The sequence below is a fragment of the Dendropsophus ebraccatus genome, chromosome 2, assembly GCF_027789765.1.
Source record: "Dendropsophus ebraccatus isolate aDenEbr1 chromosome 2, aDenEbr1.pat, whole genome shotgun sequence".
Taxonomy (NCBI): Eukaryota; Metazoa; Chordata; class Amphibia; order Anura; family Hylidae; genus Dendropsophus; species Dendropsophus ebraccatus.
Window position 1 is genome coordinate 129198955 of NC_091455.1, and position 24779 is coordinate 129223733.

A 24779-nucleotide genomic window follows, 5' to 3' on the forward strand; every position below is an offset into this window, starting at 1 on the left:
ATCCAAGATAACAATGCTTTAGAGACAATGCCAGGCTGGAAATCCACAGGGAAGATTATCTTACCAGGCAAAAGATTAAATGGCACAGGTGAATGGCAGAAATAGATGCAGATATCAAAGAGGCTTAGAGCAGAGACTTACCGAATTACTGATTTCAGGCTTTTTTATATTAATATTAATGAAGCATATTAAACAAATAACTTATACTAGTATAAAATGCTATATGAATAGGCATATATATGCCGTATATATACACTAATACAGTAAATGTTATCATCACCAGATAGCCCATTTATCTGTGAAAGCACCTAGCTTTCCAATGATCCAGACAGTCACAATAGTCCTATAAAAAGTGTTATTTATAAAACCAAAGCAAATATAAATGGCACCACTTTTCTACATACAGAGATAAAGTGCAGAGGAATCTGATCCTCCTGCCCAGACAATCATTCATACAGTTTCTGCTTGCAAAGAAAAAACAACCCTACAGACTATAACATAATGGTTATGATGTATATATCTGGTTTTATATAACATTCTATAAAAGGTGATTTTAAATATATACTGTATTTATTTTGAGAATCATTCCCCTTACAAACACAGACGATAAAGACCATTAGCTGGGAACTCTTTCTCCCCCAGTTCCCCTCATAGCCCTCTCCACAACGAGAGAATAGAAAGAAAAGACACAGATGCATACCCAGAAATCCATGATCCAGCCCTAGCTCTAGCTAACGCATAGGGTTCCAGTGTTGTCATCAGCAGGTCATGCCTTTAGCTAGCACATTTTAAGCTGAGAAAACACCTGGAGCTGCTTGGCAGGAGAAGCATCTAGGTAATTATTCAGTAGGGAGTCTGACTAACTCCCCAATGACGGATAACAGTGGGGGGTTGTCCTGTAATATTATATTTAGCTGAAATCTAGCCTTACAGCACATATGATACGACAAACACTGGTAGGTCACAAAATTAATGCTATGAAGGTAATATCATGACAATATCTGAATATTGTAAGCCTTCGCAGGCAGGGTCCCCTCTCCCAATATACTAGTCTGTCAGTTACTCTATTCATGTACTGTAGTTTCCTTTATTCTATATTACATTCTATATGTAATTCCTTTATTATATGTAGAGCGTGCTGGATACAAGGGTGCTATAAAAACAAACTTTAAAGGGAACCAATCACGGCGAAAATCCACCTAAAATAAGGAAACGTGCTGGCACATCACCCAGCACGTTTCCCAAAATCCCCCTGTACCCTCCGTGCCCCCCTCCATCAGTCAGTAATCTTACTTAGAACCCCCGCGCTGTATGTAAATTTCCGCCAAGTAGTCACGGTGGGCGGAATCAGTCACCGGTCCTGGTCGTACGGCGGAAGACGATGCCGACAAAATGCGCAGACTGCTGCGGCTGCGTGCAGATGACGTCGGCGCGCCACCGACGTGGAACGCAAGCGCCGCGTCATGTGGATTGAACGCAGACCTTTCAATCACGCCCCTCTGGACGTGAATACAACGATTCCAGACGCCCAGGATCGGTGACTGATTCCGCCCACCATGACTACTTGGTGGAAATTTACATACAGCGCGGGAGTTCTTCTAAGTAAGATTACTGACTGATGGAGGGGGGCACGTTTCCTTATCTTTAGGTGGATTTTCGCCGTGATTGGTTCCCTTTAAAGTGTAACTGTCATTTCAGGGTAATTTTTCTGAAAACAATAAATATCTATAGTACAAGCGATTTTAAGAAACTCTGTAATAGGTTTACCAAAAGAGTTTCTGTCTGTACTGAAAAAGCTGTTTTCCTAGTTCCCCCCCTGACTTTAAAAGAAGCAGGATTTCTCTGTCCATTATGTGTCTATGGAGAGGGGAGGGGCTGAGAGGAGTGAGTGAGTACGAAGGAGTCCTGCACAGCACAACACCCTGCAATCTTCTCTCAGAAAGTTCCTAGAAAACTGCTGACCTTTCTGACACCAGAATCCTGCGGTTTAGGTGCCCAGACAGTCTACAAACAGCTGACCTTCATGTCTCCTCTTCCTGCTCCCTCATGTACCTCGGCCCCTCCCCCCTTCATAGGGATATAATAGACACAGCAGAACCCGTCTTCACTGGCTTCTCTGTAATAAAGACGGATTTGCCTGATAATACACAAATAAGAAGTGAGGGGGGAGGCTGGGAAATTGCTTTTTGAGTACAGAAACAGGCTTTTTTGCCTAATAAAACCTATTATAGAGTTTCTTAAAATCGCTTTTACTTGAAATGACAGTAGTAGTGAAACATCAGTTTATTATGTCAATTCAAAAGTGACAGGTGCCCCGCCCCCTTTCCCCCTAAGCCCCGCCCCCATTTCCTGCCATCAACCCGCCCCCTCTAGCCCTAGTGACAGTTCCCCCGCCCACTTTCCCACGCATCCCCCGCCCACTTTCCCACGCTGTTAACCCTGTCCCACATGCATGTGACGTATCTGGTATGACAGATACGTCTCCACCCCCTCCCATATCAAAACCTATGAAACATCCCCCAGATTATATCATGCACCCTGCTTATCGCCCATATCGGGTAACCCTAATAAAATGACTAACCTTTATCTCAAGTCCCAGTCATGGTTCTGTGTGTGTGTAGTTGTAGCAGATATAATAGCAAGAGAGATCCGTACAAATCCCTGTCTTGAAGCGAAGTGTGTGAATTAGCTTACAGTCTTCTGAGAGGGGTCTGAGTACACGCCCATATCCTGTTGTAATAGGGAGGCCTTGAGACATGCCAGGACATGTCCCCACATCCCATAGCCTATATACCCCACAGTGTATATATTAGGCGTAAAAATCAAACAAGGCGATAAAAGTTTAAAAGCTTTATTGAATAAAAAGATGTATACAATATTCGTATAATAAGCAATGTTTTTTGTTCATAAAGTTACATTTGTAAAAGTTAAAATAAGCGAAGAAAAGTACAAAAATGGTATGACTGTGATATAAACAACAGAAGTAAAGTCTTGTGACTCACACACAAGACCGGCCTCACAATGAGACACTATTCACCTTAAAAAGTCATAATTTTGTTCAGATATATATTGTATTTCTTCAAAGGAGTCGTAACATGTGGGGTTACACAGGGTTAATTGTCTTAAAGGTCTTAATTTTGTTAAAAGTCTTGGGACTCTCATACATGTGAGTTCTCACAATGAGTCACTATTTTACTGTGTAATAGCACATTGTTTCGAAGGGTGGTTATTAAACAATTAAGACAGTTCATACAGGGTCATCTGCAAAATTAAGGTGTGAATGGCTGTAAAGTTTGTAGTTAAAGTCTCGTGATAGTCTTGCACAGTGTAGATAATAAGCCATAAAGTCATTTGAGCAGCAAAGAATTTGTACTTAAAGCCTCGTGATAGTATTGTAAAAGAATGTCATCACAGCGGCACAGTGTAGATAATAATCTGTGATGTAAATTTATCAGCAGAGGATAGAAGAAATACATTGTAGGTATATAATGTTTTATCAGTTTATACATAGAGGAAAGCACTCCTGTTTAAAAACTAAACACGATGTACATCCTAATTTTACACAAGCCAGCTTATTCTTCACAAACACATCTACTATATGGTCATTTTGTTTAAAATCCTTGGTAAAGAAATGCAATGCTTTCTTGTAAGAAATACCCCTAGCCAAATGAAATAGTATAAAAAGACAATAATGTCCGCAGAAAGAGCTGGAAGTATCTTGCAATTGAATATTTTGATATGTGTATGTCTCACAATTCCTTTTTAAGAACTGTAAAAATTCTTTGGGAAATATTTCAGCATCCGGGGAGAACCCGTAGCTGTCAAAAAATATCGCTTTCTTATCATTACACAATACAATTAATATCCAGTGACGCCCTCGTTTTTGCGACTCGTCCGTGTTCACTATGTAAGCCGCGGGCCTCTGAAGAACACGCTGTAATGGTAGAAAATCACACGGAAATACGCCTTCAAATAAGACATTTATATAAGGATCGGATTTAGCTATATTCGTGAGCTGTAGATTATTCATCTTTAGTTATAGTCATTGAGTATTTCTCTTCTATTGTTTATCTCTAATATGTTTGAATTTATTGCATAAACAATCATATTCAGGGTGTGCGGTGTTGGTTCTGCAAAGCGTATCTCGGCGCGTAAATTTCCTGTTTTTATGAGGGAAAAGTGACCGCCCGGCTCTTGATCCGGCGATAGATCGAATGCAAAAAATGTGTAGCCGTTCATAAATTCTTCGCGGTCTATCGCTAGCCCGCTATCAGATTTTTGTTTACCCGCTATGTGTGCGAGGGCGGCGTACTCTCTAATGGCTAATTCAGCCTCAAAATTTGGCTGAAAAGGTTTTGCAGGTATCTGTTGTCCGTCCAGGTACAGAGCCGCATGATTTATGCTGTAGTGGTGAAAACATAGCGGATTTCTTTGGTAGCTCCCGCTAAAGGCTTCATTGTCCACAAAACCTAATATTACTGTTTTAGGGATTTGACCAAGAAACAGATTCTCATGATTTGTAATTCTTGTTCCTGTTGGAATGCTGTATACTTTTAAGCAGGCTCTATCAATGGCGTATTTGGCCGTAGACGTCAGAAGGGCTTGGCTGTGGCCTATTCTGACAGCCGGTGAAACCTGTACTCTTTTTACATAGAGAGCCGCTTGCAGGATCTGTATTTTAAAAGGCTCTGCTTCGGCTGACATCAGGCTAAATGTATCTTTATTTCTGGTCAGTTTGATTTTAAGGTCCAGGCCGTTGAGTATGAGTTTGGGTTGATTGAATATATCTCCAAAAATTGGTCCTAAAAGCTCTACAGGCTTAGAGCGCGCCGTTGTCCGTGCTCTTTTGATGAATCCTGAATTTTCACCAGCAAGAGCTCTGTCGTGGTGGTGTCCCGCTGAATCTTTGTAAAATAATCCGGCTGTAAACTGAGATGACAGTGTTTGTGGGCTATAATTTAAAATAGTCTCGATGTAAGCTCTGTAACTGTAAAGGTTATCCGATTGTGAAATAAGTCGGTCGCCCAGGGTAATGTCCACTTGATTGAAAAGCGTAGCTATGGGGTAATTTATAAAACCCACACGAGCCCCGTCGGCTATCGCTGTGTTGTCTTGTTTGACAATGCGACAGTTTATGTACAGGAGGGTGTTGTTCAGGTCGTAATAATATTCTCCGCTACCTGAAATGAAGAATTCCAGCGGCGCATTGTCGGCCAGAGCCGCAATAGGTTGAACCTCTACAAAAAGCGATTTTTCTATACTCGTTTGTGTGGGCGGAATATCAAAAATATCCAGTTCCGATTTTGCACACTCTACGGATCCGTCGTGTATGAAGGCCATGATATTCCTCTAAAAGATGTCGTCCGCTGAGCGTCTAACTGATTTCTGACGTCTGCGCCTTTTGCGCGCTATAGTCTTATTCATGAGCAAGGGCGGGAATGATGTATCGAAATTACGTTTTCTTTTACGTGACTTTTTTGTTACATAAACGAGACCATCGCCGGCCTGCCGCTCTTTCGGAGGCTGATTTATTTTATCCATGATAGCCGTTGATACGCTTGTGAAGGCATCTTTAGCAATGTTTCTGGCAGCTGTTTTTACGTGCGGTTTTACAAGTTCTATACCCTTTCTGAAAAGAGGCACAGCGCGACGAAAAAGTCCTCTAAACAGACCCGCAAGACCGGCGCCATACATGTATTCATCACCACGGAAGCCTTCTAATCCATGACCCGCTTGAAGGGAATAATAGCGGGCATAAACGGCGGGGTCGCCGTAAACTCTCTGGGACAACATTTTAGCGTGACAGCTCCCTGCACGGTCTGAAATGTAATCTCACGATACTTTTCCCGTACCTAAATTTAACAGGATTACCTTGATCCGACAAAATCGAAACGGTTATAGAATCAAAGTGCTGTTTGCACAACGGTATGTAATCCGGTCTTGTGTAGTGTAGGGTAACAACTTCGTTGTGTTGTCCGCTGATCTCGACGGTTCTTAAAAGCTGTACATAGCTATCACCCACCAGCTGATGCTGTATTATATCGGTGTACACAAATAATGTGTAAAATCCAGCTTTTATATCTGCGTAAAAAGTCTTCTTATCAGAGTAATTAGGTTCTGTGGCGTTTTCAACATAACCTGGTAGCCCTAAAATACGGGACAACTTATCGCTGGGCGCAAACTGCAGGTTTTGCGATTCAGTTGCAAATACGGTTCTTTTTATCTGGTCAAATCGTAATTTAAAGGGTTCTTCTGTTAATCTCAAATTATCGATTTTTTCGTTGATGACTTTTACCACTTCACCAACACTAGAGTAGAAACCGGATTTGATGTAATATTCCTTTAGTTCTCCATCTCGTTTTCCCATAAAAAATGCTCCTTCTTGATTTCCAAGGGTATACCAGGTGTGAGGGTATTGTATCTCTGTCAAAGCAACTTCATAGGGGCCGGAAAGGTGAACGGGTTTTGCCAATTTAGTTGTGTAGGTCGAAATTGTGTTTTCGGGGTAAAATCTGGATGATGAATTACTAGGTAGCGTAATATAAAATGAGCCGGACTCCATGACCTATACACTAGTCAGCTGCTTTTCCTCTATCCAGCTGTTGAATTTAGCGGGATACCCCCGCCACTTTACAAAATAATACGTTTTACCCCTGTTACGTTTTTTCTTCAGTATTTTCTCTATTCTGTAGACACGGTCCTCGTTCTCAGGAACCTTCTGAATTTCCTCGTTATAAAATGTACCTTCTATGGGTTCTCCGTACAAATCAGCGAGTTTATAAAGAGGTTTTTGGAATTTTGTGTTGACATTGTTGATCACAAAAATCTCATCCGTGTAACTTTGCTCGTAGCCTTTACTGAAAGTCCCCTTATACTGAGCGATTCGTACGTGGTCACCAGTTTTTAACCTAGGCTTAATAGATTTAACGCTCAGACTCGAACTGTAAATGTTTTTCCATATTCTTAAGGAGTTACTCTTTGTCACATCGACGGGCCGTGCTTGAATCGTACTGTGATAAGTATGATTGTAACTATATACTAGATCCTGTAATACATTTAGGTATCTAAAAGTATTGTGTTTTGTGAGGTAGCGCCACATTTTAGTTTTTAATGTGCGATTAAAACGCTCTACTAGTGCGGCTTTTACTGTGTTTGAAGTAAAGAAATGATGAATATTGTAATCTTTACAAAGGCGCCTCATAGAATTATTCATAAATTCCCGTCCACGATCCGACTGTAACTTTTGTGGAACACGTTCATCCCCTTTAAAGATCAGCTCAAAGGCTCTAGCAACCGCAGGACCCGTCTTGTTTTTCAGAACCACGCACCAGGCATATTTTGATAGTACATCTATCACTGTTAAAATGTATTTTATTCCGTCATTGTCTCTTGAATATTCGATGAGACTAACAAGATCAGCTTGCCATTGTGCATCGATATCCGAAACAAAAATCCTGTTTCTCACAAAGTTTTTTCTCACAGGTTTATGCAACGTATAAGCATCTTGTTGACTCAGCCACGATCGCGTCGCTTCTCTGTTTATTCCGTGTTTCTTAACAGATCTGTATAAGTTTTCAACACCACCGAATGAACCAGCCTCTTTAGGATTATAATAGTGTTTTTTTAGTATCTTTTCAGGTTGCGTACATGCCATGTTCGTATCACGAGCGAATCATGAGATGTGATATGCCTTTACATATTGGTAACCGTTATTTATAATTTTATTTATGAGTTACATAAATTTATATAAATCTGTTAAAAGAATGACTGGTAATCAGGGTTGTGTCTAATTAGAATTCTATACGTCAGAGGGCGTGTAAGCTCCACCTACAAGAAATTGGTCACAGGATCTGGTCTGTGTTACATGCTATATAAGCACAAGGCCTCCCAGTATTGATCACTATTTCAGACCCTTGGTAAACTGAGTGGCAAAGGGTATCTTGTGCAGAAGTGATAGGAGATCAGCCGCGGTGTTTAACCTGTCGTGTATTTTGTCGCTCGCGTGAGTGTTTGCAATTGCACATACAGTTAGCTAGAGATGATCCGGCACTCTGTAGGTTTAAGACTTTTTGTGATCGGTGCTGTCGTTTTGTGGTCAATAGGGATGAAGGTCATATGTGTGGTGGATTGCGGTGCAATGTGTGCAATGTTCAGCTAGCAAGGTTTGATAATCATCTCTGCTACATGCAGCGATACAAGGCAAAGGCAACCTCTGATCTGTACATATTTTATGACTTTGAGTGTATGCAGGAGACTGGCACACACATACCAAATTACGTTTATGCCACTACACTGTACGGAGACTCTTCTTGGGAATTTGAAGGTGAGACATGTGCTCAGGAGTTTGTTCGTTTCTTTACCTCTGGTAAATTCACTGGATATACATTTATAGCTCACAATGCCGGCAGATATGATTCCTATTTTATTATTAAAGAACTGATTAGAGAAAAGTTGCAAGTCAAAATGGTTACCCAAGGAGGTCGTTTGATGTGTGTTACTCTGCCTGATTTGCGTATAAGATTTATAGATTCTTTAAATTTTATACCCATGAAACTTAGTAAAATGCCTCAAGCTATGGGATTTTCAGACTCAAAGGGACACTTTCCACACTATTTTAACACCGTAGAGAATCAAAATTACGCGGGCCCTGTACCAGCTATTGAGTATTATGGCGTTGAATACATGATGCCTGGTGACAAAAAGGAATTTATGGAATGGTACGAAGAACAAAAAAACAAAACTTTTGATTTTAAATCTGAACTGAAAGCTTACTGTAATCAAGATGTTGTTGTCTTGAGACAGGCCTGTGAACGTTACAGAGACAGAGTGATGGAGTGACTAGGAAAAAAGTTACAAAATACTGTCCTCAACAAAAGAAAAATGTTGAGGTAACTCAGTGTGTTGATCCTTTTCAGCTCATCACTCTGGCCTCTGTATGCATGGCAATGTACAGATTTAAGTTTCTTCCAAAAAATACCATTGCCATTGTACCGGCGGACAATTATCACAAAACCCAAAAACGCTATTCAACACCCACTATTCAATGGCTTATGTACGTTGCACGCGCTGAAAAGATCAATATACAACACGCATTGAGGGGTGGAGAGAAGCAGGTGGGGAAATATTTTTTAGACGGCTATGCTTATGTTGACGGTCAGCACATTGCTTTTGAATTTCAGGGATGCTTTTACCATGGCTGCCCCATATGTTATAACGAGCAAGACACAAATAAAGTGACAAATACCAGCTACGGGCAGCTTCATTACACTTTTTTTGATTAAAAAGCGTTACCTACAGAGTTGTGGCTTCATTGTACGGTTGATGTGGGAACATGAATGGAATGAACTGATTGAGAAAGACACAAATCTCCAATCATTTCTTCTTGAAATGCAATTCCCAGAGGCCTTAGATCCTCGTGATGCGCTTTATGGAGGCCGAACAAATGCAGTCAAACTCTATCACAAACCGGCTGTGGGGGAGACTATACAGTACTACGATTTTACCAGTCTGTACCCCTTTGTCAACAAAACAAAAACATATCCCTCAGGTCATCCCACCATCATTTATGACAATTTCAGGTATATAAAAAATTACTTTGGCATTGCAAAAGTGAAGGTCTATCCTCCGAGAGATTTGTTTTTTCCTGTCCTGCCGGTAAAAATTAACAAAAAATTAATGTTCCCTCTATGCTTCACATGCGCTACAGATTCACAGCTGACCGTCTGTATGCATAGCGATGAACAACGATCTCTGACGGGTACATGGTGCACGATAGAACTCGAGATGGCCTTGGAAAAAGGGTACAGAATCGCACACGTCTACGAAGTATGGCATTTTCCCGACACCACAGATAATCTGTTTGCTCCGTACATTAAATTACATCTCAGGGATAAGCAAGAGGCCTCAGGTTTCCCTAGTTGGTGCACGGATGATACCAAGAAAAAGCAATACATCGACGCTTTTCTTGAAAGAGAGGATGTGCAATTACAGGCCGAGAATATAGCCGTAAATCCGGCCAAAAGACAGATCTCCAAGCTTTTCCTTAATTCATTATGGGGAAAGTTTGCTCAGAGATCAAACTTACCGTGTACTAGCATTGTGAATAACCCAGAGGAGCTCTTTCAGTATGTCTTTCTCCCCTACCACGAGGTTACTGAATTAAATTTTATAGATGACGAGACAGCCGCTATCAATTGGAAATACACAAAAGGACACCACACATTGAACAAAAATACAAACATTTTTATAGCCTGCTTCACAACCGCCTATGCCAGATTAGAACTTTACTCGCTTCTGGACAGACTGCAAGACAGATGCCTTTATCACAACACTGATTCTGTGATTTTTGTACAACGGGAAGGAGACTGGAATCCGCCTTTAGGTGATTATTTGGGGGAGCTAACCAGTGAAATTCCCACAGGCACATACATCACAGAATTTGTATCTGCGGGTCCAAAAACCTACGGATACAAACTGAATTCTGGAAAAACAGTCTTAAAGGTAAAGGGCATTACGCTGAACGTGTCTAATGCGCAATCCATTAATTTTGACAGTCTGAAGGATTTAGTTCTCGCCTATCGCCAAGACAATGCAACAGATACTCAAAAATGTATAACCATTGAGCAGTCCGGCATTGTTAGAAACAAAATGCAATTTAACATTGAAACGCGGCCACTGCGCAAAACGCAACGTTGTGTTTATACAAAGAGGGTTATGTTAGACGATTTTACAACCCTTCCATTTGGTCTCTAAAGTCAATTATCACACACTTACAACCGTCTTTTTCAGAAGTCCTAGCCGGCCTTTTTAAAGAAGCCCCGGATAACCGACGCTCCTAACAGGCACGACTAGCAAGCGGTGAGCGACACTAAACAACTTTTTGTAGGCGTCACATATTACACGGAATTTTAACATTATGGATACCCGCTTACAGCATCCTTTTTCATGCATTTTAGCCGGACCTTCAAACTCCGGCAAGAGTTATTTTGTAAAACAGCTGTTGCAGAATTCAGGGACTCATTTATCACACAAACCCGATAATATTGTTTGGTTTTATGCGTGTTGGCAAAAACTGTACGATGACTTGTCTCATTCTTTTCCCAACATTAGGTTTATTGAAGGACTCCCTCAGACTTTCATAGACGATGAGCTATTTCCCCCTGACAAGGTGAATTTGACTATTGTTGATGACCTCATGGAGAGCGCTAGTGAAAATAGTGAAATAGAGAAAGCATTTACCAAGTACGTCCATCACAGAAACCTCAGTATATTGTATCTAGTGCAAAACATATTTTGTCAGGGAAAAAAGAGCAGAACGATCAATTTGAATACCAAGTACATGATTCTCTTTAATAACCCACGTGATAAATTGCAAATTTTAACATTAGCGAGACAAATGTACCCCGGGAAAATACATTTTTTCTTAGAAGCTTTTGAGGACGCAACGCGAGACGCTTATGGCCATCTGCTTGTGGATTTAAGAGCCAACACCCCCGAGCAGCTTCGTTTAAGATCAGGTTTCTTCCCACCAGCTTTACCGGCTGTGTATATTCAGAAGAAACATAGTTCAAAAAAGTGAAATTTACAATGAGGCGTGCATTCTATCAGTTGTACATAGTACTGACAAGATGTCAGAAAGGATCCGCCGTAATTGGACTCTCTTAAAAACACTGGTGAAATCCACTCCGGCGGTCAGAAAATCTATTTTGCGTGACGCGAGCTCTGATTTAATAGCCTCCATAGCTGAAATAGCCTTAAATATTTTAAAAGGAAAGATACCTCTGAAAGATCGCCAGAAAAATATACTAAAGAAGTGGCGTAAGGCTATAAGGAGGCTGAGCGATAAAACATTGGCCATAAAGAAAAAGAAGCGCTTAGTGATTCAGTCTGGAGGGTTCATAGGCCCGTTACTGGGATTTGCAATTCCGTTAATAAGCAGTCTACTCTTTAACAAATAATGAATCATGCGGAGAAAATGTACTTGGTACCCAAACACGAGCTCAACAAAATAAGTCAGGGCGTCACACCCGCAAACAACATACGTCAGAGTGTGATACTACGTCTCGATGGCGAAATTGCTGACATTTTACATCGAAACGACATGCCTGATGATGTGAAAATTAAAAGATACACAGATATTCTGCAGAGATACTTGGTACTTGCTAAACAAAACGTCAGTGAACTAGCAACTTTAAATCTTGTCACGCCTCCTAATTCTGGCCATCAACAATCGCCAAATACAAACCCTGATAAAAGTGATGATGTACATGAAATTGTAACTCATGTTAACCAGCGGTTTAAGAAAAATGCTGAACTTCTACTGCACAGACTCCTACAGAACCAAGAGATTGCAGCATGGAATGATAAAGGCGAATTTCTTTATAAAGGAGTTGTTGTTCCAGGCTCTAACATGCTGGACTTGGTTCGTAGCACAACCCAAAGCCACGGTCTTCTAAAAAGCAAAGTGCCGCAAGGATGGGATACATTTATGCACGCCATGGCTGAAATAAATATACCCTCTACTGTTGTGGGGAATTCCTCTACTAGAGAAATTCTAGACGACTTAAAGACGGCACTGAGCTATACTTCTGGAACTGTCACCCCTAAACGCAGCCCCCTGTCTATTCAGCCTACCACACCGCTGGGGATAACGCAGGGTAATTTGCTACCTAAAAAAAGGCCTTTACCCTTACTACAAACAGCCTGGTTAACTCTGTAAATGCAGACGTCTTGTAGCTCTTGTATATTATGTGATGTCTTTGATAATGCGGCCATACCATTTTTGTACTTTTGTTCGCTTATTTTAACTTTTACAAATGTAACTTTATGAACAATAAACATTGCTTATTATACGAATATTGTATACATCTTTTTATTCAATAAAGCTTTTAAACTTTTATCGCCTTGTTTGATTTTTACGCCTAATATATACACTGTGGGGTATATAGGCTATGGGATGTGGGGACATGTCCTGGCATGTCTCAAGGCCTCCCTATTACAACAGGATATGGGCGTGTACTCAGACCCCTCTCAGAAGACTGTAAGCTAATTCACACACTTCGCTTCAAGACAGGGATTTGTACGGATCTCTCCATCTCTCTTGCTATTATATCTGCTACAACTACACACAGAACCATGACTGGGAGTTGAGATAAAGGTTAGTCATTTTATTAGGGTTACCCGATATGGGCGATAAGCAGGGTGCATGATATAATCTGGGGGATGTTTCATAGGTTTTGATATGGGAGGGGGTGGAGACGTATCTGTCATACCAGATACGTCACATGCATGTGGGACAGGGTTAACAGCGTGGGAAAGTGGGCGGGGGATGCGTGGGAAAGTGGGCGGGGGAACTGTCACTAGGGCTAGAGGGGGGCGGGTTGATGGCAGGAGATGGGGGCGGGGCTTAGGGGGAAAGGGGGGCATGTCTCAAGGCCTCCCTATTACAACAGGATATGGGCGTGTACTCAGACCCCTCTCAGAAGACTGTAAGCTAATTCACACACTTCGCTTCAAGACAGGGATTTGTACGGATCTCTCTTGCTATTATATCTGCTACAACTACACACACACAGAACCATGACTGGGACTTGAGATAAAGGTTAGTCATTTTATTAGGGTTACCCGATATGGGCGATAAGCAGGGTGCATGATATAATCTGGGGGATGTTTCATAGGTTTTGATATGGGAGGGGAGACGTATCTGTCATACCAGATACGTCACATGCATGTGGGACAGGGTTAACAGCGTGGGAAAGTGGGCGGGGGATGCGTGGGAAAGTGGGCGGGGGAACTGTCACTAGGGCTAGAGGGGGCGGGTTGATGGCAGGAAATGGGGGCGGGGCTTAGGGGGAAAGTGTAAAATTAGGATGTACAGCGTGTTTAGTTTTTAAACAGGAGTGCTTTCCTCTATGTATAAACTGATAAAACATTATATACCTACAATGTATTTCTTCTATCCTCTGCTGATAAATTTACATCACGGATTATTATCTACACTGTGCCGCTGTGATGACATTCTTTTACAATACTATCACGAGGCTTTAAGTACAAATTCTTTGCTGCTCAAATGACTTTATGGCTTATTATCTACACTGTGCAAGACTATCACGAGACTTTCACTACAAACTTTACAGCCATTCACACCTTAATTTTGCAGATGACCCTGTATGAACTGTCTTAATTGTTTAATAACCACCCTTCGAAACAATGTGCTATTACACAGTAAAATAGTGACTCATTGTGAGAACTCACATGTATGAGAGTCCCAAGACTTTTAACAAAATTAAGACCTTTAAGACAATTAACCCTGTGTAACCCCACATGTTACGACTCCTTTGAAGAAATACAATATATATCTGAACAAAATTATGACTTTTTAAGGTGAATAGTGTCTCATTGTGAGGCCGGTCTTGCGTGTGAGTCACAAGACTTTACTTCTGTTGTTTATATCACAGTCATACCATTTTTGTACTTTTGTTCGCTTATTTTAACTTTTACAAAATGTAACTTTATGAACAAAAAACATTGCTTATTATACGAATATTGTATACATCTTTTTATTCAATAAAGCTTTTAAACTTTTATCGCCTTGTTTGATTTTTACGCCTAATATATACACTGTGGGGTATATAGGCTATGGGATGTGGGGACATGTCCTGGCATGTCTCAAGGCCTCCCTATTACAACAGGATATGGGCGTGTACTCAGACCCCTCTCAGAAGACTGTAAGCTAATTCACACACTTCGCTTCAAGACAGGGATTTGTACGGATCTCTCCATCTCTCTTGCTATTATATCTGCTACAACTACGCACACACAGAACCATGACTGGGACTTGAGATAAAGGTTAGTCATTTTATTAGGGTTACCCGATATGGGCGATAAGCAGGGTGCATGATATAATCTGGGGGATGTTTCATAGGTTTTGATATGGGAGGGGGTGGAGACGTATCTGTCATACCAGATACGTCACATGCATGTGGGACAGGGTTAACAGCGTGGGAAAGTGGGCGGGGGATGCGTGGGAAAGTGGGCGGGGGAACTGTCACTAGGGCTAGAGGGGGCGGGTTGATGGCAGGAAATGGGGGCGGTGCTTAGGGGGAAAGGGGGCGGGGCACCTGTCACTTTTGAATTGACATAATAAACTGATGTTTCACTACTGACAGTGACACTTTAATGTTAATAATAATATATCACTTTAGATCCCACAAGGCATTACAACTTGCTGTGAATTGGGCTGCATAGCTGTAAAGTGGTCAGGGTACCCAGATGGACCTCAGTCCACCTCTGAAGTGCCTACAAAGCATCAGATAGAAAGACTTTAGACAGCACTCCGGTGGAGGTGGTGGTGCTCGTGGTTGGAGCAAGTCCCAATAGTACAATCCAAAGTAGATCCCAGCACTCACCAGTAAATGCTCTGAAGTTTTATTGTAGAATTGCATTTCAGCGATAAGCTTTATCAACTGCCTAATGGCCTGACTAATATAGAAAGACGTTGTCGCAGCATGTGACGTGTCATTGCATCGACTGACAAATATATACAAATCATCTTATATACAAAATAGCTATCATATTAGTACAGGCAACACACAGAAACAACATATACATCCGGTTAGTGGGCCGATTAATCATTATTGTTAGTGTATAGACCCTGTATATTGTAACATACCACCAATTCAGGCCTTTCTAAGACCCATTTTATTGCAATCCAAAAAATTCTCGGAACGCTTGTGAGGGCTAGATAGAATAAAAGAGAAGAGGAAATGAAATACAAAAACCAACAGTCACAAAAAACATTATTAATAAAGAAAACTACTCAGTTCATATTCTTCATTCAAACCCTTTGGATGTAATGTTTGAAGGGCGTGAATCCAAAAAGCCTTACGTTTTTGGAGTAATTTCCCCCTCTCCTTGGTAGAACAACCTGCTCTAATACCTGTGAATATCTGTGAAACCGCATGCTTCTTTACATGGAATTGGCAGGCACAGGTTTACACCACATTGTCAGTTTATGTTTGTTGATTCGGTCGCGGACTGGTTGCCTTGTCTCTCCAATATATCCCACCTCCATCACTGACTGAATGAGCGGACTTGAAAACGTCACGGCGGCCGGGCAGCGGGGACCGCAGCGCTGCGATACGGGACCCGCCGCTGAAACTGGGGAGGTAAGTGGACGTCGCTGCCCTCAGCCACCTCCTCCCCGGCCAGATCGGAAAAAAAAGACCCCCTGCTGGAGTACCCCTTTAATTTCAGGTATTAGAGCAGGTTATACTACCAAGGAGAGGGGGAGATCTTAAGAAATTACTTCAAAAACGTGAGGTATTTTGGATTCACACCCTTCAAACATTACATCCAAAGGGTTAGAATGGAAAATATGAACTGAGTAGTTTTCTTTATTATGTTTTTTGTGACTGTTGGTTTCTGTATTTCATTGCCTCTTGTCTTTTATTCTATCTAGTCCTCAAAAGCGTCCTGAGAATTTTTTGGAACCCAATGAAAGGGGTCTTAGACAGGCCTGAATTGGTGGTATGTTACAATATATGGAGTCTATACACTAGCAATAATGATAAATACGGACAAGGAGAGAAAGGAGCGCTGCACCTCACACCTATGGCTGTCACTAATGCCTCTCCGCTACATTTAAAAACCAATGCCAGGAGGTTGGTTTATAATTTGATGAAACCATATTGCCCCATGTACTGCGTTAAGGTCCCTTGGTTCACATGAGTCCCTACACTAACTCAACACTGTGTCAGTCAGCGACCGCCAACCCCGCAAAGCGAACACAAACAGAGAAGGGAGGCCATACAATGGCCCTGCAACCCCACTGTCACAGGACCAATCCCCAAGGGGGCCCCCCTTCTCTGCTTGCGCATGCTTTGCGGGGATTGTGTTCGCTGACCAGCACAGTGATGTTTTTTGGTTAGGGACTCATGTATATCAGAGACCTGCACGTTGGTACACGAGGCAATGTGGTTAATCAAATTATATAATAACTTCTGATGTTTCTTTTTAATGTAGCTGAACAAGCTTTCGTGTCAACCATGGGTGCGATGTGCAGCCATTTCTGTCTTTTTGGCTTGTGACTAACAATAATGATTAATCAGACCACTAACCGGAAGTATATGTTGTTTGTGCGTGTTGCCTGTACTAATATGATGGCTATTTTGTTTATTATGTATGTAAGATGATATGTACATATTTACATGTTTTGTATTAACCCCTTTAGGACCGGGCTAAATTTTCATTTTTGCACTTTAATTTTTTCCTCTTTGTGTTTAAAAATTCATAGCGCTGGCATTTTCTCACAGAGAGACCCACATGAGCCCTTATTTTTTTCCGACACTAATTGTACTTTGTAAAGACAGACTTAATTATGCCATAAAGTATGCTGTGAAACCGGGAAAAAATTGTTTGCACAATGAAATTGAAAAAAAAAGCTATTTGTTTTCATTTTGGGGGTTTCGTGTTTACGCCGTATAGTAAAAGTGACATGTTATGTATGTTCCTCAAGTCAGTATGATTACGACATTATGTAATTCTTCATAGAACTTTTATTTTATTTGACTGCTTTTAAAAAATTAAATGTTTTTTAAATTGCTCTACTACCATTCTTATAACGCTTTTATCCTTTGGTCTATGGGGCTGTGTGAGGTGTAAATTTTTGCACCTGTTTTTTCTCTCGGTACCTTGCTTGCATATATGCCATGTTTTTTAATCACTTTTTATTACAATTATTCTTGATTTGATGTGTCAAATGTGACAATGTAATAGTTCGGGCGATTACGCACACAGTGATACCAAATAACTGTATGTTTATTTATTTTTATTCATAAAATGGTAAAAGGGGGGAGATTCATAATTTTATTAGGGGAAGGGGCTTTTTATTAATAAAACACTTTAAAAAAATTTTTTATTTCACACTAACATTAATTAGAAGTCCCCCTGGGGGACTTCTAATACAACTACACTGATCTCTCATAGAGATCAGTGTAGTATACGTTATACAGCACTGATCAATTAGATCAGTGCTGTATTGCTCTGTGCTGCTGCAGCCCAGATTTATGGATTACTGAGCCGGGATCAGCTTCAGTGCGACACTGAGGCCCAGACTTGTGATTGGAGAGGGGAGATCCCTTCATCTTACATCGCCAGGGATGGCTATTTAGAGCCATTAAAATGCAGCTGTCAGTTTTGACAGCTGCATTTAAATGGCTAATTAGCAGATGTGGCGATTGGACCACGCTCACTAAAAGCTGTGGTCCTGTGGGTTAAGAGTGGGGTCACTGAGTGACTCCTCTTCGACCCCCCACTCGCAGCAGGACGTACATTTACGTTCTGATGAGGGAAGGTGTTAAGTGTAATTCTGTGATTGTTTAGTATAGTAAATTTTTTACATACAGGTTAACAAAGTTTGTAACAATTCCCATTACATATGCCTGCCTTTAGGTATACATTGCGTTAAAACATTTGTGCCCATATCCAGTTGTTTGATGGACTTAATGATGTCAGGTGTCATACCAGGAATGAAGGAGTAACATCATCATCACTCTGCATCGACAATGTCAAACGCTGAAACAACTTCTTCCTATATTAGTCAGGTCATTTGTACACTGTATTAGGGAGTTGATAAAGGCTATCGCCAAAACGTGTCCTGTATTTGTTGTATTGCATATGTGATTCTACAATAAAACTTCAGAGCATTTACTGGTGAGTGCCAGGATCTACTTTGGATTGTACAAAGCATTAGAAACATGGAGGGGTGAAAGAAGGAAGCCTGTTCTGGTTAATTAAATTTACTTTCACAGCATAGGGATAGCCTGCTCCATATGCATTGATTACATTGGGAAAAGGTGATACCACTATGTACTGTAGGAAACGGAAATGCCAGTGAAGGCAGTTGCGCTCTAGATCATAGGTGTCAAACTCATGTCATTCAGCTGTTACAGGACTAAAATTCCCATCATGCCTGGACAGCCAAAGCTAAAGCTCTGACTGTCCAGGCATGATGGGAATTGTAGTTTTGTAACAGCTGGGGGCCTGAGTTTAACACTCAGGCTCTAGACAAAGTTCTACCAGGGATCTGGCATTTATGTGGATGTTGGTTTTACATGTATTGCCTACCTAAATATTGTTACAGACCTTGGTCACAGTCACTTTTAACATTATAATGCGCCCTGCTACACTACTTTAATTGTTAAAGGGAAACTGACCTGCTGATATCTCCCTATAGCGCACAGGGTGCTAAAGATGAAGGCAAGTTTCCTACCTTCATTCTCTGTGATATTAGTATTTAAATCTCCTAATAAGTCATTTTGCTGCACTGGGTGTGGGGGTGGAAGTCCTGCCCTGCACCAAACGACTTGTTAGTATAGGTATTAAACTCCTAATTTCACAGAAACGGTACTGAGGATGAAGGTAAAAAAAAATTACCTTCATCCTCAGTGCCATGTGCACTATAGGGAGATATCAGCAGGTTAGATACTTCTCACCTGCCGATAGGTTCCCTTTAAGGAACGGATTAATGAATGTGACAAATAGTTCAGGGTGTTGACTTCACACTCTCCAGATTTCAATTTGACCGAGTATCTGGGGGATCTGCTGGAAAACAAGTCTGATCCATGATCGTCTTGGGACCTGTCACTAAAACTGGCCCCAAATACCACACAACATCTTTATGGGTATTGTGGTGGGGTCCCTACCACTACAAATAAGAGCTGTTCTCATGTCACACATACAGTATTAGGCAGTTGATCAGTATATAACACTAAGCAGTGGCCTTCATTACTAAAATATCCAAGCAGAACCATTTCACTTACTGGGATGTGTGGCAAAGTAATCGTAACTTCATCCCCTTTTCCTACTTGAAGCTCTCCTTCACAAGATGTGTCTATGGACGCCGGCTTAAAATCATCTAGAAAAAACATGTGAGAAACCATAAAATTAGTCAGTTCCTTCTAGAGGATATGTGTACCTCATCTTATCAGTGGGTGAGGCAACAATAGTACATCTGTTCACCAAGAACTAATAAATTGTTCTGATCAGAGATCTTCAGTAACCAGTCTGTCACCAAAATACACTGCAATCTCAAGTATGGGGACCCAAAATCCCTGGTGAAAGGAGCTGTACTACTGCTCCACTTATTCATTACGGATCTGCCTCTATAAGTGTATGGATTCTGCTGCACCTTTATATCCTTGATATGTGGGTATTTACTGTTCTGTACCTATATATGTTGTATGCAGAATGTGCTGTACCTGCATTTATTGTATACAGATTATGCTGTATATGAATTGTGCTGTACCCCAGTATACTGTATACAAATTGTGCTGTACCCCAGTATACTGTATACAAATTGTGCTGTAGCACAGTGTACTGTAATTGGATTATGCTGTAGCACCATGTACTGTATACAGATTGTGCAATACCCCAATGTACTATATGCAGACTCTGCGGCACATCTAAATACTGCATACAGAATGTTTTGCACCTCTATATAATGCATACAGAAGGTGATGCACCTCTATATAATGCATACAGAAGGTGATGCACCTCTATAGGCTGGGTTCACACACTGTATACTTCAGGCAGTATTTGGTCCTCAAGTCAGGTCCTCATAGCAACCAAAACCAGGAGTGGATTGAAAACACAGAAAGGCTCTGTTCACACAATGTTGAAATTGAGTGGATGGCCGTCATATAACGGTAAATAACTGCCATTATTTCAATATAACAGCCGTTGTTTTAAAATAACAGCAAAAATTTGCCATTAAATGACGGCCATCCACTCAATTACAACATTATGTGAACATAGCCTTTCTGTGTTTTCAATCCACTCCTGGTTTTGGTTGCTATACAGCCTCACAAATACAGCCTCAAATATACATAGTGTGAACCCAGCCATATAATGCATGCAGAATGTGTCCACACCTCTGTATAGTGCATACCGAATGTGCTGCACCTCTATATACTGCATACAGAAGGTGATGCACCTCTATATAATGCATACAGAAGGTGATGCACCTCTATATACTGCAGAGAATGTGCTGCGCCTCTATATAATGCATACAGAAGGTGATGCACCTCTATATAATGCATACAGAATGTGCCCGCACCTCTATATATTGCATACAGAATGTGCCGTACCTCTATATACTGCATACAGAATGTGCCTGCACCTCTATATATTGCATACAGAATGTGCCGTACCTCTATATACTGCATACAGAATGTGCCCGCACCTCTATATACTGCATACAGAATGTGCTGTACCTCTATATACTGCATACAGAATGTGCTGTACCTCTACTGCATACAGAATGTGCCCACACCTCTATATACTGCATACAGAATGTGCTGTACCTCTATATACTGCATACAGAATGTGCCCGCACCTCTATATACTGCATACAGAATGTGCTGTACCTCTATATACTGCATACAGAACGTGCTGTACCTCTACTGCATACAGAATGTGCCCACACCTCTATATACTGCATACAGAATGTGCTGTACCTCTATATAATGCATGCAGAATGTGCTGTACCTCTATATAATGCATGCAGAATGTGCTGTACCTCTATATACTGCATACAGAATGTGCTGTACCTCTATATAATGCATGCAGAATGTGCTGCACCTCTATATACTGCATACAGAATGTGCTGCACCTCTATATAATGCATGCAGAATGTGCTGTACCTCTATATAATTCATGCAGAATGTGCTGTACCTCTATATAATGCATACAGAATGTGCTGTACCTCTATATAATGCATGCAGAATGTGCTGTACCTCTATATACTGAATGCAGAATGTGCTGTACCTCTATATACTGCATACAGAATGTGCCCACACCTCTATATACTGCATACAGAATGTGCTGTACCTCTATATAATGCATGCAGAATGTGCCTGCACCTCTATATATTGCATACAGAATGTGCCGTACCTCTATATACTGCATACAGAATGTGCCCGCACCTCTATATACTGCATACAGAGTGTGCTGTACCTCTATATACTGCATACAGAATGTGCTGTACCTCTATATACTGCATACAGAATGTGCCCACACATCTATATACTGCATACAGAATGTGCTGTACCTCTATATAATGCATGCAGAATGTGCTGTACCTCTAAATAATGCATGCAGAATGTGCTGTACCTCTATATAATGCATACAGAATGTGCTGTACCTCTATATAATGCATGCAGAATGTGCTGCACCTCTATATACTGCATACAGAATGTGCTGTACCTCTATATAATGCATGCAGAATGTGCTTTATCTCTATATAATGCATACAGAATGTGCTGTACCTCTATATAATGCATGCAGAATGTGCTGTACCTCTATATACTGCATACAGAATGTGCTGTACCTCTTTATGATATACTGCATACAGAATGTGCCCACACCTCTATATACTGCATACAGAATGTGCTGTACTTCTATATACTGCATACAGAATGTGCTGCACCTCTATATACTGCATACAGAATGTGCTGCACCTCTATATACTGCATACAGAAGGTTCTGTACTTCTATATACTGCATACAGAAGGTTCTGTACTTCTATATACTGCATACAGAAGGTTCTGTACCTCTATATACTGCATACAGAATGTGCCCGCACCTCTATATACTGCATACAGAATGTACTATACCTCTATATAATGCATACAATATGTGCCTGCACCTCTTTATACTGCATACAGAAGGTGATGCACCTCTATATACTGCATACAGAATGTACTATACCTCTATATACTGAATGCAGAATGTGCTGTACCTCTATATACTGCATACAGAATGTGCTGTACCTCTATATACGGCATACAGAATGTGCTGCACCTCTATATACTGCATACAGAATGTGCTGCACCTCTATATACTGCATACAGTATGTGCCTGCACCTCTATATACTGCATACAGAAGGTGATGCACCTCTATATACTGCATACAGAATGTGCTGCACCTCTATATACTGCATACAGTATGTGCTGTACCTCTATATAATGAATACAGTATGTGCCTGCACCTCTATATACTGCATACAGAATGTGCTATACCTCTATATAATGCATACAGTATGTGCCTGCACCTCTATATACTGCATACAGAATGTGCTATACCTCTATATAATGCATACAGTATGTGCCTGCACCTCTATATACTGCATACAGAATGTGCTGCACCTCTATATACTGCATACAGAATGTACTATACCTCTATATAATGCATACAGTATGTGGCTGGGTTCACACACTGTATACTTCAGGCAGTATTTGGTCCTCATGTCAGGTCCTCATAGCAACCAAAACCAGGAGTGGATTGAAAACACAGAAAGGCTCTGTTCACACAATGTTGAAATTGAGTGGATGGCCGTCATATAACGGTAAATAACTGCCATCATTTCAATATAACAGCCGTTGTTTTAAAATAACAGCAAAAATTTGCCATTAAATGACGGCCATCCACTCAATTACAACATTATGTGAACAGATCCTTTCTGTGTTTTCAATCCACTCCTGGTTTTGGTTGCTATACAGCCTCACAAATACAGCCTCAAATATACATAGTGTGAACCCAGCCTGTGCCTGCACCTCTTTATACTGCATACAGAAGGTGATGCACCTCTATATACTGCATACAGAATGTGCTGTACCTCTATATAATGCATACAGAATGTGCTATACCTCTATATACTGAATGCAGAATGTGCTGTACCTCTATATACTGCATACAGAATGTGCTGTACCTCTATATATGGCATACAGAATGTGCTGCACCTCTATATACTGCATACAGAATGTGCTGCACCTCTATATACTGCATACAGTATGTGCCTGCACCTCTATATACTGCATACAGAAGGTGATGCACCTCTATATACTGCATACAGAATGTGCCTGCACCTCTATATACTGCATACAGAAGGTGATGCACCTCTATATACTGCATACAGAATGTGCCGTACCTCTATATATTGCATACAGTATGTGCTGCACCTCTATATACTGCATACAGTATGTGCCTGCACCTCTATATACTGCATACAGAAGGTGCTGCACATCTATATACTGCGTACAGAATGTGCCCACACCTCTATATACTGCATACAGAATGTGCTGTACCTCTATATAATGCATACAGTATGTGCCTGCACCTCTATATACTGCATACAGAATGTGCTATACCTCTATATAATGCATACAGTATGTGCCTGCACCTCTATATACTGCATACAGAATGTGCTGTACCTCTATATAATGCATACAGAATGTGCTATACCTCAATATACTAAATGCAGAATGTGCTGTACCTCTATATACTGCATACAGAATGTGCTGTACCTCTATATACTGCATACAGAATGTGCCCGCACCTCTATATACTGCATACAGAATGTGCTGTACTTCTATATACTGCATACAGAATGTGCCCGCACCTCTATATACTGCATACAGAATGTGCTGTACTTCTATATACTGCATACAGAATGTGCTGCACCTCTATATACTGCATACAGAATGTGCTGCACCTCTATATACTGCATACAGAAGGTTCTGTACCTCTATATACTGCATACAGAATGTGCCCGCACCTCTATATACTGCATACAGAATGTGCTATACCTCTATATAATGCATAGAGTATGTGCCTGCACCTCTATATACTGCATACAGAATGTGCTGTACCTCTATATAATGCATACAGTATGTGCCTGCACCTCTATATACTGCATACAGAATGTGCTGCACCTCTATAT

At 40.9% G+C, this 24779-nt stretch overlaps 2 protein-coding genes across 4 annotated transcripts in view; one reads left to right on the top strand and one right to left on the bottom strand.

Moving 5' to 3' along the window:
- EAF1 (ELL associated factor 1) overlaps window positions 1–24779 on the bottom strand; it is a 41942-nt gene that overhangs the window by 14345 nt on the left and 2818 nt on the right. The window contains exon 2 of the mRNA XM_069958322.1: window positions 19821–19915. Within this exon, the coding sequence (XP_069814423.1) occupies window positions 19821–19915 (95 nt within the window). The remainder of the gene's footprint in view (window positions 1–19820; window positions 19916–24779) is intronic.
- METTL6 (methyltransferase 6, tRNA N3-cytidine) overlaps window positions 13077–24779 on the top strand; it is a 54948-nt gene continuing 43245 nt past the window's right edge. The window contains exons 1-2 of one of the 3 annotated variants that reach the window (XM_069958318.1): window positions 14761–14847; window positions 16460–16527. The gene's annotated coding sequence lies outside the window, so the exon portion shown is untranslated. Of the gene's footprint in view, window positions 13157–14760; window positions 14848–16459; window positions 16528–24779 lie in introns of those variants that run through there. The other 2 variants (XM_069958320.1, XM_069958316.1) reach the window with 2 other exon arrangements.